The sequence below is a fragment of the Platichthys flesus genome, chromosome 13 (assembly GCF_949316205.1).
Source record: "Platichthys flesus chromosome 13, fPlaFle2.1, whole genome shotgun sequence".
In the NCBI taxonomy this organism is placed as follows: Eukaryota; Metazoa; Chordata; class Actinopteri; order Pleuronectiformes; family Pleuronectidae; genus Platichthys; species Platichthys flesus.
In genome coordinates this window covers 13,199,018-13,218,792 of record NC_084957.1, presented here as the reverse complement: position 1 = coordinate 13,218,792, position 19,775 = coordinate 13,199,018, and the positions used below count along the sequence as shown (strand labels likewise).

At 43.8% G+C, this 19,775-nt stretch overlaps 1 protein-coding gene across 1 annotated transcript in view; it reads left to right on the top strand.

Moving 5' to 3' along the window:
- Positions 1-19,775, top strand: part of LOC133967501 (FERM, ARHGEF and pleckstrin domain-containing protein 1-like) — a 55,081-nt gene that overhangs the window by 14,945 nt on the left and 20,361 nt on the right. Inside the window, exons 3-7 of the mRNA XM_062402991.1 lie at positions 15,476-15,580; positions 15,673-15,715; positions 15,848-15,926; positions 17,087-17,184; positions 17,660-17,774. Of these exons, the coding sequence (XP_062258975.1) occupies positions 15,476-15,580; positions 15,673-15,715; positions 15,848-15,926; positions 17,087-17,184; positions 17,660-17,774 (440 nt within the window). The remainder of the gene's footprint in view (positions 1-15,475; positions 15,581-15,672; positions 15,716-15,847; positions 15,927-17,086; positions 17,185-17,659; positions 17,775-19,775) is intronic.

Genomic DNA, 19,775 nt, shown 5'->3' with positions numbered 1-19,775 from the left:
CGACCAGAAATGCATCAACTATCTGCTTTTTACTTTATCTGTATTTATATCCAGATAGCTTTTAATAGAGATTAGCCCAAATGTCACCTTGACCTAAAATCCCAATTAAAAGTATCATTGCTTGTTTTTTTTGACGAAACCTTTGATCTGTGTGGTAAAAATCAGTCTAACGATGTATTTTGAAATATTCGCTGTCTACACCTGAAGCCCGGGGGCTAATTTTTCCTCACACTATCGGTGACGGGCTCCGAGACTGGTGCCCAGTTGACAAAACCCGATGAAAGCAGACTCCCACACTGTGAAGCTATTCCTCACAGCATGCCAGATGAGATATCCATCATGAATCTGGTGGGAACGTGTGTGGGCGTCTACATGAGCAAGTGACATCGGTATGAATTTTTTACTTTAATCACATGTCAGCTCCTCGTTTTCTATAAAGCACTGACGCTGTGAACGCATAGTGGTGCAGGTCACAGTGAGACAATCCTGCACAGAGGAAACGATGAAAGCCTGTGTCTGACAGCACTGTGCTGCATTGCTTTCTATACAGTGCACAGGTGCTTTGGGAGAAGACGTGCCTTTATAATAAGTCTTGTTCCTATGGTAACCAAGACGGATGGTGTCTTTGTGGAACAGGCTCACGTTGGTGTGGCTCAGACGGCGGGGAAGTCGACTGTGTCTGTTTGTGCGACTCTTTGCCTTCATCCCTTCCGCAAAGGAGAGGCGAGGCCGATGAATGCAAACGTCACCTGGGATCCCTTTTGTGTCGGAGGCATGAAGGCGGAGCCGCTGACATTTCATGCCCGTGCACATACATTATTCCACCGAGCTTTGCCCTTTGATGACGGCGCTCTGATCCTTTCATTAAGCTCTTGAACTGTGGCACTGAATCTGACTGAGCAGCGGCTGGGGTAGGTAGACGGCACGGCACACGATGGGTGTGGCGGCTGCTCTCTGATGTCCTTCCTGGTCTGGAATAAAGAGTGAAACCCTCGGGGGAGCCGCGTTTGCCTCTGCGGCTTCACAGCAGCCCCAAACCTCTTCAATGAATTATGAATTTCTCATTTGGATTCAGGGGGGATAATTAACATGTCATTCGGGACTAGCAGTTTGATTTCACTGGATTATCCTTTTCCTGTGGTACCTTATTTTAACCCAGCTGCTCTGGCTTCACCTTTCCTGCCCTCATTTGCTCAAATGGTCTCATCAGTGAGAAAGAAGTGTGTGTCGCTGCTACATATGTACACTGCTCTCATGATATTTCCTGCCATGCTTCATTGGTAATTAAAAATTAATGCTGCAATTTCAAAAATGAAATTGCAGCATTTTCAACCCTGGCAGGGTTTTTTTATGTTAGTGTTGCAGCTCTGCCCACAGTAAAATTCTTTCCCATGATGCATTTGCTTGACATATCAGAATTCCTCTCAGCTGTACCTGGGCAGCTGAGCCCACCTCCCACTGCAGCCGGGCGGTAATTGAATTTGGGGTCTCTTGGGCAGATAGAGGAGACGTGTGGGAGGGAGAGTCGGGATGAATGGAGCAAATATTGAGGGAGGGACCTCTGTGCATGCGTGCGTGTGCGCGTGCGTGTGTGTCAGAGAGAAGGAGGGGTAATATCTCAAACCATAACCCGAGCTGTGCACATGCCTGCTGGAACGGACAACACTTCACTCCAACACAGAAGTGTTACATTAGATTCACCGGAATCCGTCCTGGAGCAACACATCCTAACTCGCACTGCTGCTTTGCTCAGGTTCTCCCACTTTCCTGTTTTCACTCTGGGCTCTTTTGAGCTTCAGACTCAACTCTCCAGCTTATCTTTATTGATAAGTGACGAGCGGAAGTCTGGCTCTAAAAGAATCAAAGCTCTGTCACTGAGGCCCAGTGTCCGTATGGGAATGCCCCTTAATAGTCATCAAAGAATTGGTCCCAGCGGACGTTGGCTTTCACATAACCAGCGGGGGCTGGTCTGTTATAGATACTTCAGGTCTCCGGAGGGTCTCAACGTTGGCAAATGACTCCCTCATTGTCACCGAGAAGGCTTGAAGAATAGCTCGCTTTTGCGGATCATAATAAATCCTTCCTGTTGTGGGTCTTTGTGATCTGCAGAATTTGAATGGCACGGTCAGCCATGTTAAGAGCTTATTGCATTCTGTTATGATAATGCTGAAGGTTAAATATCCTTTATGTCATTTTAATGCACTATATTGCTGTCTTCAGACATGCGCTGAAGTTCAGACATTTTCCTGATTCATTCGCTGGAGAAGGCAAATGTCCGAGTCGGTAGGTCCGGACATTCTCTCCTGCCAGACCGATTGTAGAATGTCAGAGTGAGCCCATTTAACCGTACTGCATGGAAATCCCAGCTAGCAACAGACACAAAACTGTAAAAAACATTATAAATATCTCAGGATGTTCTGAGAGTTTTTGTTGATAAGGGTCAGATGTCGGTGTTGATGTGCTGTAAACAGATGATAACCTCAGCAGAATTCATCCACCCTGCCGGCTCCTTCATGCTCTACCCAGATACCACTCTTCACCGGAATGTTCCGGATGCATTCCTGTTGTTTTGAGCCGGCCTGACCAGAATAATCGTCTGCTGTGGTCTTCATATGTGAAAGATAAATTCTGAGCATGTTGTATTAAACTTTGTATATTTGTGATTAGATGCATAATCTGCAGATATTTGCTCATTATTTGAATCGATGCAAACTGGCTAATCTGGTTTCTGCTGGTCAGGTGGTTTTATTACAACACACTCTGTTGATTTAATTTAGGTCCATTACACAGTAGTGTTGTGTGGGTGCTGGTTCACGTAAGCTCAGTTAGTCGTCTTTAAACAGAAAGGCAGCACGGAAGCATTTAGCCTAATAAAGATGAATTGTGTTAGTAAAATGAATCTTGAGTGACTGTGACGTAAGGGAAGGGGTGACGCTGCCGAGTCGAATGTGACCTTCACTGTTTGAATAGAATGGTTTCTACCAGCAGTCAAAGTGTGAAGGCTGAGTCACCATTCGTTTAATATTTCAGTGCGTTAACCCGAGATTCATCAAACCAGCACATTATGCAAAACATTAAAAGAGGCTGGGTTCAGACACAAAACATACACGGCCAACTGATCCACACTGAGATACAGTGGAGAAAAGTGGTTCATTACAACAGCAAAGGGTAAATCTACAGCTAGTATAAAGCCTAGTAATATATATTTGTAGTTTCAGTCCAGATAACATGAGCTAGAGAATTAATATTTTCTTTTTCATTGATTTAATTCTTAACTTGCCGTCTAGTATCAGATGTTGATGCGAGTTGTTGGCCCCATGTTTTCATTTAAATGCAGTGATACACTGAATTTGCCATAAATGAAAACAATGCGGTTACATTTGTTTCTATCCATTATTGGAGTTCAGCACATCATGAAACAGCTGGTGAACCTCTATTCAGGTGCTATTAAACATTTACAGAAGAAGAGGGCTGATGATGATGATGATGATGTAGTTGGAAAAAGCTGCAGCCACATCTCAAACAATGCAAAACAAAGAGATGTAAATACGGCCTTTCTGTTCATTTAATACATGAAATAGAGGAGTTTCACAGTTTCCTCATTGCTCCGCACAGATCTTCATGCATGTCACATTCTGTTTTTATTCATGCACATTTTTCCCTCAGCTTTAGCTGTGTCATGATTAGTTAGTCAAACGCTCCTTTGCACCGTTTTGATCCATTCCTCTAAAAATGAAGAAAGAACCCCCCCCCCCCCCAGCGCAGGGTGGCCATGCACACTGTCAGGTTACCATGGAGATCCTCCTCCGTTTAGAAAGTGAGGCAGACTTGTGAAAATGAACGGCCGCACGCTGTTTGCTCTCTAACTTCATCGGGTGAGACGATCCAGGCCTGCGTTCAAACCTAAAAACATTTAATACACTGTCGTATTCAACCTGTTAGTCTCAGTCACATCTTATCTATTGTTTAAATGAGTCCGAGTGGTGCTGTTCCACTCTCTGGGATCCATTGAGCCACTGCTCATCTGAGACCAGTGTTCACATTTCCACAGTCCCACTGAACCCAGCAGCAGATAGACACACTTTTTTTGGGGGTGTGCTTTGGGAAGCCGGAGAAGCCGAGCAGGGTGTGGTGTTTTCTCCCTCTGTGTTTTGGCTTCCACCACCAACGTGCTTATGGTCGCAGTAATGACTTTATAACACAGAAGAATAGAGCTGAACTCTAAAAGTAGAGCAAACGTTACGCCTAGAACGATTAAAACTGTATCTTTGTAGATAAAGAGGATTTTCAATGTGTTTTAACCTGAACCACAAGATTCCCTTCAACTGTAGATGATCTGTCTCTATGGTTTCTCTCACCATTTTTCTTTATGTTGCCATGGCTACTGGTCCTGCTCTGTCTTCCAGGGGAGAGGAATTGGTATTCTGCAGCACGGGCCTTAATAACTGGCGGACCCAGTGACAGGCAGATGCAGAGCAACAGCTGCATTCTTTTGCCGAGCCTGTGTGTGCTCTCGAGTTTGTTTGCTGGCTCGTCGCCGGTTGTGCCCGAGTTTCTCCACCACCGGCTCCGACTGTGAGGTTTCCCCCGACGGCGTCCACATTTGTCACGCCGTGGAGAGCGAGCGGTAATGCTGCCGCCACAGGGTGGTTCACACAGAGGGCTGGAGGTTTAAAACGGTGCTCCGTTAACATGAGCGGTGGAACGCTGCACTGAATGTCATCCGTTAAACTGACTCGACCCCTGGAACAAACCGTTCAGGTTGGTGCCTCAGAATCTTTCAAAATCACAACTGTGTTCATGAAAGCAGGTATCCCTCTTAACTTAACAGATGCACATACACATTGTCAATCCATAAAACCATCCAAGCAGTGAAGCATTATTCACCCTGTTAGCATTGTGTTTTTTTCTAAATGGAATTCGTGGCCAATTTCAAGCAAGTTTTTGAAAATATGCTCCATGGAAGGAATCATTTTAGCAACTTAAAGCGCTGCTTGCATGTGAATGAGAGGCCGAAGCAGAGAAAGAAGTTTGTTTTGCAAAACATCTGCATTAGGTTGGACAGGGCCTAAAACAGAGACGTTAAGGAACACTGCCGGCTCCGTTTTATTTTGAAAACTCCAGAGCTGCTTTGTAGTTTGGACGGAGTCACTAGCATTGGCTTCCTGCTTCCTGTTTACACCGATACCCACACGCCCAGTGGACTTGGATGATCATGTGATATGTTTTTTCAGGTGTGTTGGATTATTACACATCTGGAGCTGAAATGCTCGTGGGATCAGAGATCGTTCTCTCTGGTCTGGCTGTAGCCTGAGAGCCGTCCACTCGTGATCACTCAGGACGCAGGTTAATGCCAGTTGTGAACCGGGCCACTCAGAAGGTATCTTACTATGCGCCGGTTGCTTTTTTAAGCCCGGAGTTCTTTCTTGGCAGTTGACCTTAATCCTCATCCCCAGGAAGCGCAGCCTTGGTCTCAGGCTTCTGTCTCTACATCTGCGTGATCTAAGGTCAACTATATTCTGACAGGGAAATCCCAGAAGACTGACCGGTGTTAATTTGATGTTCATTGTAAAAAAAAGTCGATAGAATCCTAAATTAATTCATTTAATATAATGTATTTTTTCTGGGCCTGAGTATCCGTGCAGTCAGGGTGTTTGCATCTTATGGACCGCTAGCTTGCGTGCGTGTGCGATGAAGTTCCTCCTCGACTGACCCTGTTCCTGTGATGTCAACTCACAACAGTTGTTATCAATACAGTGACTCACACACATCACGGGGCAGAGGGGCTCTGGATTTGCGGCACACAGGGCTAAGTGGTTTAAGGCTAATCTCGAGGAGGCCAATTGATTGGCCTCGGGAGTAAAGCAGCATGTGCCGCTGTCATTATTTATTACGGGTGGAGATTATGGGTGAAGGCAGCGTGCAGCAGGACAGTAGCAGCAACCCACAGCTTCCCCCTCAAGACCTGAAACTCGTCTCCTCCATCCTCCGGAAAGAATCTCTGTAACCCAACAAAGGCTCCAACAAAGGCTCCACCACAGACTTTGCTGCTCTCCAGCCTTAAGTTGATCAGTGGTGATGCTACACTTCGTCTCCAGACAACAAAAAGATGCAATAGTGACATCTATTTCTCTTATATTTTTCTCTCATTTTCATTGTATGCATGTTGTGTCCTGTGAGTTATTTCTCTGATCTGTTTGACGACTAATTATTGAAAATGTTTTTTATTCTGATTGCATGTGTAATTTAAAATAAATATGACAAAAATTATGAAATAAGCAGACAGAACTTTTTTATTCGAGCTAATTTCATTACTTCATTGTATATATTAAATATAATTAAAAGTCTGAGACCGTCCAAGCGCATAGACAGATATCTATTGTTTAGATGACAACAACAAGCATTTAATATACTGAGTTTAAATGAATGATTTAAAGACTTTTTCTAAGCTAACAAAAGGCTTATTTCCTTCAAATTCTGTTTCTCAAACTCTTTCCCCTTTGTTGGGGTAATTCATCCTCCTGACAGATGTGCATATCAAGATGCCGATCTCGCAGCCTGACTATTGCACAGGTTAGTCAGTGTTTTTCTTGGACTGGTCCCAATAAAAGGCCGATACAAGAGGTCAAGTTCTGTCAAAAGGTCACAATGATGCACAGATCTCTTGAGCTATGAGCGATCATGCAATCTTCCTGCTGATTACAGTTTTTTTTGTGTGAAGATACTCGGTCGTTGTACAAATGTGCATAGGCTTTGCGTTTCCAGTTGCTTATGTCCAGTTGTACAACTTCAGAACGTGACAGGAGTGTTAACCCGATCATTGCCTCTTCCAGACCTAAATATCCATCATTCCACCATCAGGTGTCAGTGACGTTTCCAAGAGTTTGGAACTGTTCACATCCCCTTAGACCATATGTCACCGTGCCAGCTCAAGATGTGTTAATAATACATTAATGTTCACAATATCAATATTTATGTATCTATGCTTCCTGACTTGCTGTCTTAGTATTGTTTGTTTCGATTCTTCAGTCAGTTGTTACCACCTTTGTATTTTTTTGCGTTATGATTATGAATGTACTTGGTTATGAAGTTGTGCCAAGCCAGGATCTACATAATAATTATGCTCCTATGCTTATGCGCTGTGGTTTAATGGCGTCCTATATTATTACTGTGCTCACTCTTGATCCGACCAACACACACACAGCCCCTCATCAGACATCACAGTGATTATGTAGATCAGTTTGTCTGCTCCAGTATTAGCAGGCGGCTGTTTATACAGGCACGGTGGCACATTTACTTATATTTAATTAACATAATTTGGATTTTAATTCTTGCACAAGAATGTTTCCCATCTGTTTTGTATCCGGTAGATTTGTGCAGGCTTGAGTTTGGTGAAATGTAGCTGGCCGGTCTCGGCTCCAGCCCGAGCCAATGGCCAGATTTCTAATTCGATATGTGTTTGACTTCCTCTTAAACGCACTCTGACGCTAATTTGAGACGTCTGATCTTGTCTTTCCTTCCCAGCAGTGTCTGTACTTCAAATCGGGAAACTAAGAAACGGGCACTGTCTTACATTTCTGCTTTTACTGTCCCGCAACTGAGGGGAATGCAATGTGCTCAGTGAGGATGTAAAGGCTCCTGGTTTGCACTTGCTTCTTTTACTGGGAATAGATTCATGAAGCTGGAAGGTAGCTCTGCCTGGTTTGTGCTTGAGCTTGGTCGACTGTGACAGACGGTGGATTGAATGGGATTTCTTTCGGGGTTGCAGTTTTTCCAGCTTGTTATGCAGATGACTGATTGAGAATTAGTGCCATTCTGGATGACTGGGTTTTTCCTCCAGCTCCTGATTTTTTTTCCCGAATTTAATTTATGTTGCATTTATTTTTGTTTTATTTTTAATCTTTTCGCACGTTGTGAATGCTCCTGAGCATCAAAGTTTATAATTTATCTTCAGCCTGATAAAGTGTATTATCAGCAGTTTAATCAAACTGGATGGTTCACGTGATAATCTGAGGCTCTCTGGTGTATTGTGTAACAACACCATGTGACCTGCAGGTTAAGTAGGTCATGGCTGGAGCCTACCGACTGTTTAATCAATCCAAATCATTAAGAATCACCTCCATGACACCATTTTGTGTTCAGATTATACATATGAAAGGCTTTTGTCTTTTCCTTGGCCTGACCTTTTGGAGTTGTCTCTCACAGTTACACTTAATTAATCTCTTAATTAACCTATTGATTTCCTGTACTTTCACAGTTACAGGGCTCTAGAGTATTCACAGCTACATGAGGGGAGCACAATTTGTCTTCATTTTGCAGGTGGTAGAAAACAAATCACACGTACTTGGTCTTGGATGCTACTTAATCCAAAATCATGTATATTAAGCCTGAAACTAATTACTTTCATTATCAATTAATTCCTCAATTAGCTGATTAATCCTTCTTCTTCCTTCTTGAAAAAATGTGGATTATAATTTCTCCCAGCCTGAGGTGATAATTCAATAATAATATACTACCCAGTGATATTTGAATTTTAATATCATAAAATGAAAAAGAAAAACATCAAACGCTCACAATGAAATCTGGAACCAGCAAATATTCACTTTTGATTTGAGAATATATATACTAACAATGAATATTTCATTTTGGAACAAGAGTCTTTTCATGTGGTTTTACTCTTGATATTCCTCATGCTTATGTGATATCAGTGGTTAAGAATGTATTATTCGGTTCCTCGTTCGGCCTTTATCTTGCTTAACGAAACCTAACATGGAGTCTCGTGACTAAATGTGAAGTGACGCATCCTCCCCCTGGGTGACTGTAATCCTCGGTTCAGTGTGTGGGGGGGTGTGAGTGGGGACTAACCAGCATGGGTCCGGAGTTTCAGACGCTGTGAAAGAGAATCAGGCAGATGAAGGAAAAAAAAGAGGCCAATCTTTGTGGTAATTCCAGCTGCCTTAAACCCCCCCCCCCCCCCCCCCCCTCCAGCCCTCTGCTTATTTTAATGATAGTCTCTAGTTAGGCTAATGCAGACGTGACAGAATGATGTGGTGTGCTGCATCAGTGCATGTTTAACATTATATCATGGCTTCATATATTAGAAAGCATGTTGGTCCGCTCTGTGCTGCTGCTTGTTTACTCTCTGTGCTAATGATGAAACCTATTAGGTATCTCTTCTGATTTATGGGGCTCTGACAAGCACAGGGACGTCCCTTCATTAATGCACAGCGCTCCGCAGTGTTCTGTGTCCAGCAGCACAACAGTCACAACCGGACGCTTGATTATTATTTATGTAAAATCAAAATGTTGCTTGTAGGAGGAGATCAGGCAAGGAGAGTGGAGGGACATTTTTACAAGAGGAGGGGGAGGAGGAGGGTGTTGGGCAGCTACACCTTCATATCTCTCTCTCTCTCTCTCTATCTCTCTCTCTCTCTCTCCCCCTCTCTCTCTCTCTCTCCCCCTCTCAACCCTCTATTGAATCCGGGGGACATTATTTCCACGGCTGTCCTCTCGGGGCCTAGAGGCTGTCCTACTGTGACAGAATGGCTCTGACAGCTGTGGCAGCCCAATCATCACTTTTGCTTTCATATTTTTCATCTGCTGCTCGGAACGTTTCAGAAGAAAAAAACAAAGAAAGCTGAGGAATCTTGAAACAGTTTCACCACAAACAGATTTCCTTTAACCAAATCACTGCCTCTGCGTTTGTGTGTGTGTGTTCTTTCATTTCATGTTTAATTTAAGGCACAGTGGCATTAAAGTTGTCCTACTTACGCTGCGAACATATGCATGGTCACACATGGAATGCAGGTAATTTGACAGGATTATCAGTATGTTTGCTGCCCTCCGCTGTTCTCTCTTTGTCAGCCTCCCGCTGTAGTCGAGTCACCCTGGGAACCTCTGCAGCACATGACCTGAATCTCAATGAGCTGCAGCTGCCACTGACCTCTCTGTCGTATGCTTCCCTTACAGTGCACATTATATATGCTCATGCACACACGTGTGTACGCCTGCGCATCTGCGGCACATCTGCAGAGTTCCACATGTGCTCTGACTGTGGAAACTGGACGATATTATGACATTTTTTAGAGGAAGAACAGTGTATATGTCCAATGTGTGGTGTAAATCATGTTGGAAATTAGATTATTAAAGGGGGGTGATTTTTATGCCTTGGTTTGAAGGGACTGTATTCCCTCTCATCCCTCCTACCAATTACTGGTAATACCATAAGAAGATGTACATGTTTGTAAATTAGGGGACAGACAGGGATATAAAACAAATATATGTATGTTTGAATGTTCTTAGGTTCCTCGAACAGCTTTGCTCTTGGTAAATTGCAACAGAAGCCACAGAAACACACAGCGGTGGCTGCACATATGTTTTCAATGACAGCGTTGTGAGGATTCAATGTGAGATTGTATATCAACTTGCCACTGGGGTCATAAGAGCCATGGTTCACTTAAAAGAATCTAAAATCATTCCTGGTATTTTCCACTGCAACTTCTTCTTCACATGATCTATGTAGGAGTTGTGACTCTGTCCTCCTCCCCTGAAGTCAGCTCAAGAACGTTCTTTTTCTGTTCTTTTGCCCAAGCCAATTTTGTCTGTCTTATCAGATGAACACTTCTGATAGTTAGATTCCCAAAAGTGACCTTTTCCCCACTTCTTCATTTTCTTTCCCCTTCCTTCAAATCACAGTCTCTTTCATCTTCAGACCTTGATCAGCCTCCTGTGATGTGGCTGAATGTCACAGCTGAAAAAGACTCCCGGCGTGCACTGACTGCTCCATATATAATGTATAAGAGAAGCTGCACTGGAACCGAAAGCAACCAGCTCACGAGAAAAAAAAAAAAAATCTAAGTCATCATGTCCCTTTAAAAAAAAAATGGCTGACCACTCTGCTCCAAAACAATCATAAACTTCTTTAGTACTTTATCAGAAGCCATTCCCTTTGTTCCAAAGCCAGTGCCATCCTGTTCACCACCGTTACCACCACACCCCCCCCCCCCCCCTCGACACTGCCCCCGGAGAAGTTCGGTGAGCACCGCCTCGCCTGGCTTATCGCAAGTGAAGTGGACCATACCAACCCCTCCTGGAGGGGGAGCATTCGAGGGAACACAAAGCTGCTTTGCTCTTGACCTTTATGTTTTGGTTGCTGACAGGAGCCTGCTAACAAGGGACGGGGGTCAGGGGGAGGCTAAGGGTGGGGGTGGTCACTCGGTCTATACCCTGGAGTGGAAACCCACGCGTACATGTGTGCAGACGTCGCTGTCATCTTTATTTAGCCTTGTCCTGTCACAGCATGTAGAGGTCAGGGCAGCAGTGCTAGTGCTCGTGGACGTGTATACTGGAGTAGCTTTCTCGGAGCCGAGTGAGAAACCGAATGAGACAAGACAGACACTCCCCGTGCGTCAGGATGTATGGCTCGGTGGGAGATTGGTGGTATTTTATTGGCACTGTACGTGATGGAAGAAATGCCAGCTGCTGTGACCTTTCCGCTGAGGGAGAGGCCTCACGTCTGCTCCGTGTGATTGTGGGACCTCCTGTTTTTAATTTAAATTGAAAGTTCAACTGTCCACATGCTGATAAATAAAGTCAGCTTTTACAGTGTCTCCATTTACGCACAGTTGTTAAAGGGAACACTGCAGTGTGTTTTATAGTCTTGATGAGCAGGGATAAGAGACTCCCTACCCTGTCTAGTCCCCCTGAGCAAGGCACCTTACTCCCCCAACATCTGCTCCTGAGCGCCGTACATGGTCGCTCACTGCTCTGTGTGTTCTGCACCAGATGGGTCAAAAGCAGAAGTTAAATTTCCCTACCTGCATGAGTGTGCCTTTGCATGTCTGTGTATGTGTTTGGGACTAATAAATGCATCTTAATCTTAATCTTAATCACACAGTCTTACTGCTGGTGCTAGAATATAGAATATATAAAAATATACTGTTCAATAAGATAACGTTGGTAAAACTATCTATTGAGGTTTATTACAAGATTCAATTTGTGGAATAAAGTCGTAATGTAATTAAAAAACTGTTTTCTGGAATTTGGTTCAGTGTGAAAAATCCCAACAACTATTTCATCCCTTGCAATAACATTTTGTGCAGAGTTTAATCTTCCCCACTGGATGATTGATAAAAACTCTGGTGATTCCTTTCTTAACATTTCACTTGCTGCCATTAGCAGGACAACAGTTAAATAAGTGGGATTTATTGAAGTGGCCACAACAAGGTGAAAAGCTCCCCTCAGGTTTGCGTAGCTGTTGAGTGAGTTTGATCTTGACAGCATAATGACACTCGCATTTATCTCCGTGCAGGGCCTCACACGTCTGCGGGCCTGGCTCGAGTTCCTTTCTATTGTGTTTGAAAACATTCACCAGTCCCATTTGGCAGCTATCACCAGCTATCAATAAAGTGTGCTATTGTGTGAGTCCTGATGTGCTAACCGTTCTGTGGAGGCCCCCCCGAGGAGACGTTGTGGCTGCACAGATAAGTGCTGCGATGCCGTTATGAAAAGACTCAATGGACCTTTTGTCACAGAAAACCTTTTGACAAGTCACAGAAGGAAAAGTACAGGTGTAAATCATATTACCTTAGTCAGGTTAAGGCACTCAGAAACTACTGTTTTCAGTGTCTTATTCAGACGATTGGTTTAATCTGGTTAATATCTGAATCTCCATTAGTGTCCATGTAAATGTTGCTTCTGTCATCATGGCTTGATTGGAGCAATGACTAAAACAGAGGCATTGTTAATGTTAAGATAAGATAATCCTTTACTAGTCCCACAATGGGGTAATTTACACTATTTCAGTAGCAAAAGTAAGCATCAGTAAACAATAATACTGAATGGTGAATGGATTGTACCTGAAGCATTGTATTGCCCGGACAGAACGACTATTCTACAGTTCAGAGAGTTTTTAAAAATACCTGTTAATACTCAGTGATATGTCTGCTGTGAAAAGAGTCTATAGCCATAGATCAGAAGTGTCAGGGATTAAATACTGAAATAGTTCTTAAAAGCCCCTGTCCACATACTGTAGTGAACTTTTGGTCTGGTGCTGTCTTCATAGGTTTAGCAAGGCACCTTAGTTCCACTTAATGCAAACCATAAAATCTGATTCAAGATTCAACATTGAACTTTAATGCCATGTGAACAAGGTTGATTGGAATTAGTCATGGAGAGCTGACCCACAACATGCACACACTCAAGTATGTATTAACACATAAGGTAAATATGAGAAACGTCCTTAAACAGAATAGAATAATACATCTTGAAACTAATATTTAAATAAATGAAACCTCATAGTATAGAATGTCTAGATCAGACACTAGCGACCCACGTGAAAAAGTGTTGAGGGGGCGGACAGCTTTGGGATAAACCTGCAGCAGACTATGATCTTTCAATAAAGAATGGTTTTGTGGAGGAGCTTCGACTGTTTCAACATGAAAGTTCCACATGTGCACAAAGCCAGGTCCATAGAGAAAGGGTTTGTTGGGATCAAGCCCCTGCGGCTTGTTTGCAAAATCTTGGAAAGCCTTTCCAGAAGAGCACGGGCTGTTATAGCAGCAGATTAACGCTGATGGTTATCTGTGTTTGTTTGTTAGTCAGCAGGATTAGGGGGAAAAACTACATGGAGGATTACCACGAAATTAGTGGAATGGGTCAGGGAAATTTGGTGCAGATCCAGACCCGACTGATATTCCAGAGGGTGTGCAATCTGGTGGAGATGCATTGAGTGAATTTAAATGTGGTTTCATTGAGGGGGCTGTTGGGCCTTGGTGGAGGAGTGCACTCTCTAGTTTTATCCACCTAAAAGAACCTTACTGCAGGTTTCATCGTTTCATATTTAAAACAAAGAAAGAAACCATCGAGCGATTACTGTGTTATGTTCTGTCGTCTGATTGGGTGTGTCAGGATGGCCCGGCGCTCTCTCTCTGACTTGTGCTCCATGAAAATCAGCCGTCTGGTCGTGTCGGCAAACGCCAGCCGCACAACTCCGGCCGGCGACAGCTGCGTTTAATCAAGCGCCGCCTGGCTCCAATCAGCCTTATACCCATCTCTGCTCCGGCTCGTGGTCATTTCCCTCTGCAGATTTATGGGCCTGCATGTGAGCGTGCTCCGGCGAGACAGAAACAATCTGCAGCCTCCACCGCACACTCAGCTCGGCTTCCTTTGCCCGACTTGCTTTGCTCGCGCTGTAGAAATTCATTCGGCTGGTTGTTTTGCCCACTTGTTGCAGCACCTCATTGAAAATCCATGTGTGCGTATGTGTGGGTGTGTATTTGAAGGGTGTTTTTTGGCTGATGACCTCTTTGCCCCCCCCCCCAGCCTTTTTGTGGCCTCCCTCACCAGCTCCGTTCCGTCACCATATGGAAACAGACAGCTGCTCCTCGGTGGTTGGACGCTCTCTGCAGCGCCTCGCACGGGGAGGAGCAGCGAGAGTGGGGAGGCATGTTTAGGGAAGATTACGGATTCGGTTGTGGAAGTGTAAAACCCCCTCACTAAGCTGCTGGAGATTAACTTTGTATTCTTTCAGCATTAATAGGAACACAGACAGTGTGGCTCTTTTAAAAACTGCACAGATTTACACTGGGATGTCAGCACAGTTCAGCTGCGTGAGGAGACATGTGGTATTAGTGTCTGTGCCAGAGAAACTGACTCTCGCTTTGTGTTAAGGCAGAAGCTGCTTCCTTGAAAACCCTCTCAGACTCAGCACTGGTTCATTAACCAAACCAGGCGGAAACTGTGACTCTAAACGCTCCCGTGTTACGCTCTGCGCTGGTTCAGACCAGTCACGGGGGGAGGGGGGGGTGGGGGAGGGCACCCAGGCAGAAATTCCCCCGCTGTGTGGCTGACAGTACTCTGTGTTTCCTCAGGGAGAGCGGAACAGAGGTTGGTTCTGTGGAAATCCCTGACATCTACGTGACCTTACATGGGAAACGTTGCTGAGGTGGCTCCTACTGGGGGTTTTATGTGTTGTCATATTGTTGTTGTTTGTTAAAAAGTTTGTTACTTCCGAGTGTTTGTGTGTGCTTGCCTGTGGGGTAAGCGGGGACAGAGGTCCCTAATGTTGTAACGTCTTCTAAAGTCTGCTGGTCCATCATTAGTGACACTGAAAAGACAGATCAGAGACAGTCCAGGGCCCTGCCTCCCTCCAGCTGCAGCCGATTTGAGACAACTGAGCTTTTGAAAGTCAGGACAGAAGGAGGGAGGACACAGGAGCCGACGTGCATCTGGTGGAAATCAGCGACCGCAGAGATTGACAGGTCCACAAAGCCCAACCCTCTTTTGTTTCTGGCTGCTCCTCCGTGAAAAAAATCTGCTTCCTGAAGTCTGGTCGTCCTTCTTTCAAATAAAGAGTATTAAATGTCACCGAGCCATTTCACTGGAACAAAAGTTCACTTTAAATATAGATGTGGTTATTGTACATTGGTCATAAAAAAACTTGATTCTAACCAGAATTCTTTCCTCTTGTTCACAGCAAAAAGCCTCGGGCAAAGTGCTGTTTGACCTGGTGTGTTCCCACATGAACCTCATCGAGGGCGACTACTTTGGCTTGGAGTTTCAGAACCATCAAAAGATGATGGTGAGGGCGCAGGAAAATGAAAGTGAAATGGAGCCTCTTCTGATACATCCCAGAATTCACAATACTGCATATTTCTCTCCTATTTTCCACAGGTTTGGTTGGATCACATCAAGCCCATTATCAAGCAGCTCAGACGTAAGTGTTTCAAAATGAGGTCACGTCTTCTTCCAAGGATTCTTTTTTTGTCATGAGAATGGAAATGTGCCTTGTTTTTCTCAACAAAACAGAAAGTAATATATTTTTGTGTTATTATTATTACAACACTAGGACCGAAGCAGACGATCCTGAGGTTTGCCGTGAAGTTCTTCCCTCCAGACCACGCACAGCTACTGGAGGAGTTGACGAGGTGAGCTCCTCTTTTACCTGAATAGATCTCCACATTATACACGCATCTTCCTGTTGGCATTTATTGAAAACCGTTTACGAGGGATACGTCAGAGTAAATGACTTCAGCTGTGAGTGGAAGCAAACGTGCGCGCCGCTTCTTAAAAGATTTATTCCCTCCTCGGGTTTGTAATTGTCATGTCATGGCTGCCATGTTTCTGATTTAGCTCTCCGCAGATGAGCGTGGCACTAATGACTCCCTGGTGTCTGTGAGCTTTTTGCGGGGCTGTGTCATGACATGTTCTCAGAGTTGGCAGAGTGGAGAAATATTAGACAAATGTGTTGAATGACTCTTTATGATATTAGTATAAATAAATATACTCTAGGTATACCAATATATGGTGGTTTTCTGATCTTTGCACTGATATACATGGTGTTTGATGATATTTAGAGAAATCTATCAATATTTGGATTGTATGTGAATAGTGCAGCTCTCGATGTCCCAGGAGGATATTGAAACTCTCTTCAGTGTGTGGATTTATTTGGTTTCCAAAATATTAGTATTGGTACGCTCCATATCCATATGTCTAAACATTTTGTTCAGGGTCACTTTGGCACAAACCTCCCTCCTAAGCAGACTATGTATTTGACGCATTGAGATGGGGACACAGATTATCGAGCGAGCCAAATAGTTACAACACATGCCACATAACCCTAACGTACACAGTTTGAGTCCAGTGAGGAGCCTTTTTTTGCATGTTATACCTCGTCTCTCTCTCTGTCTGCATCTTCAGCCTCCAACAAAGGCTAATTCTCAAATATATACTGCTACTTTATCTTTTGTCATTTTAACAAATTCTAAGCCTGTTATTCCCTGACTTTATTGGTTCTCGCTCTGGCTCTCTTCCAAGAGAAGGAGCGGTGCAGCTTCATTACTTACTGAATCGAAAATGTGCACTTTGCCAACTCTATTTGACTAAAAGTCTTGTGCAAAATAAAAAGAGCCGGAGTACATTGTGTTTATTCAGACGTTTAGCTGCAGCAGCGCATTTAGATTCAGGGGTAGATGTTGTTTCTGAGCTGATCCAGAGGTTTTTTTCTTTTTGTCTTGTTCTCCTGCTGGCACCCACCAGCACATCCGCCCTGTTCTACCTTGTTAACATAGTTTGTGTCTGTGTGCAGGTACCTGTTTGCCCTCCAGATCAAACAGGACCTCTCCTCTGGACGTCTGACCTGCAACGACAGCAGCGCGGCACTGATCGTCTCCCACATTATCCAGTGTAAGTCCCTCACGGCTCCTCATGTAGCTCACGGGACCAAAACCTCGACAGATCTGAGTTCATCATCAAACGCTGTCGTGTGGCACACTGGATACCATTGCTAACGGATCCTGGGCGCATTTCTATGGATACCTTTCAGTCAGCTGCCTGGACATAATCTTGCAGGAACTGATCCAGAGCAGCCTCACGGTGCCACGCCAGGAAATACTGAGCATTTTCTCAACCTGACGTTTCTCAGCCCGTTATTCAGTAGAGATCAAAAACAACACGAACAAGGACCGAGATCAGTTCAACTTTCATACGCACGTACTCATGTTGACACAATTTACCACAGCTATGTTTTTATGAGGGAATATCTAGTGGAGGAAGGGCGTTTCATTCTGTGCCGAGCAGCGCTGAAGTATGTTTTTATAACCGGCCACTATCTTGTAGCAAGTATTTCTATGATAACGTCTTTTTTTGTATTTTGTTTCAGCTGAGATTGGGGACTTCGAGGAGAGTCAGTGCCGGTCGCACCTCCTCAACAACAACTACATCCCCGATCAAATGCCCCTGATCGACAAGATCATGGAGTTTCACTCAAAGAATATGTGAGTTTCTGGAAGATTTCAACTTTCAAATGTCTTAAATATTTTTGACTTATCACGTACGGGTTTAAGTATGTTTACATTCATTTAAGGATCCTTCTGTCGAGCTTTAAAATTATTTTTATAAGCATAGTTAAAATGTTGCTGCACATTGTTGTACATTCTCAATGATCAACAGTCATGGAAAACCTAGAAAAGGAATTTTAATGTGTTTTTCTAGGTCTGGAAAAGTTATGAAAAAAAATTAAATCCCAAAAGTTTTGGAAAAGTCATGGAAATTTGTTATATTCATATTTTTGTGTCATTCATTTACGCTGAGTTTTAAATAATTTATATGCTTTTAAAGAAATACGCAGGCATACTTGGGTTTGTATCATTTAAGATATACTGTATGCCTTGGAATTCTCGTTGTTAGTTTAAATACTACATTTTGTCACTTATTTGTATACACCGTGATTTCACAAAATGTTCTGCGTTGGAAATTGGGTTTAAAGTAATGGAAAAGTCCCTTGATCTAAAATATTAGCATGCTGGAATAAAACTACAAACCAGACCAGTCTCAGATATTCCTTCATATCTATCTACTTGGCAATAGGCCTCCCTAGGAGGTGTACACAACATCAAAATGAGAAAATCAATGGATCCAATGTCTTGAACTCTGCTCTTAAAGTCAATGAAGCCGCCTCTCAACACAAATTATTCTGTTTGCCCGTGAACAGGAAAAGTTGCGTCAGGCCCTGTGCACGTCCTGTCGGGGACATTTTATTATACAGGTGACACCTTCAGGAAAGCAGCTGCTGAATAAATGGGTTCTTTCTCAGGAGCGCTCCGTGCAGCTCTTTATCGTAGATCAGCTCAGAAGAGCCCGTCTTTTGTAAGTTGTTTTACAGCTTCTGGAGTTCTGGAGAATTTCTCCAACAACAACAAAAGAGGCCTGGAAGCTTCCTTCCACCCACCACATGACTCGCACAGCTGTTGTCAGCTGGTTTCGAAGGTTAAAAACGCACATTCTCAGAGCGTCTACTCGGATGTCTAATGTGGAGCTTATACCAAGCGGAGATGGTTATTGAATTTGGCTCTTTTCAGTATTTCTCTGCCTCAAGTTTAAGAGCGACAAGCTGCTGGGAGTATATCACTGGAAACCTTCCAGGTCTCCTCCCACCATCCTGCCACAAAATGTCAAAATCATCCGTGCACAGGTTTGAGTACGAGCCTAATCTTTGCCAACCCTCGTCTCACCTCTGTGTTACAGTGAGCTGTGTCAGAGATGGACTCACAGTGGGCGGCTCCTGCTACATGAAAGCAGCTAGATTAGATTCGACTGCCCTCTTTGACTGGCTTTTTCTTCTCCCCCCCCCCCCGCCTCCCCCGAGGCTTTCTTCGTTGATAACTGTAACTGCGCTCCTTCTGCTCGGATGCCACGCCGAGTTAAATCTCTTATTAAGTACCACACGCAGGAAACGGGTCCGCTGATAAGAATTAGGAAAGTTAGTTAGCGTGTGCAGCCCCCCCCCCCCCCCCGACCTTCCACCAACGCTGCTCCAAAAACTCAGATAAACACGAGGAGAACTGGATCCACTTGGACTCCTTCTTTCACCTCAATTAAAGAGACTCACAGCAGGATGATGAGCCACGGTATCATTTAATTTTTCTAAATGTTCTGAAAGGATAATGAGGGCTGTGGTTCGCTCTTGTTAAATCCAAGTATCAAGGCCGGCAAGTACAATTAATGCCATTACACTTTCTTTTTGCATAATCCCGCTAAATATAAAAAAAAAAATAAAAAAACAGACAGGTGAAAAAACATAACCTCCTTGGCCGAGGTAATAAAAGTAAGTTATTTATTTATTAAGTTGGAATATTGCAGAAAATGTTTTTTTGCGCTTGGCTGATTATGTCATTCTCATAAATAAGAAAAAATTAAGCAACAGATATTTTGTGGGCCAATTAGCAAACAGCAATGTTCCTCGATTAATACAACATTTCCATTACCTCTGATTTCAC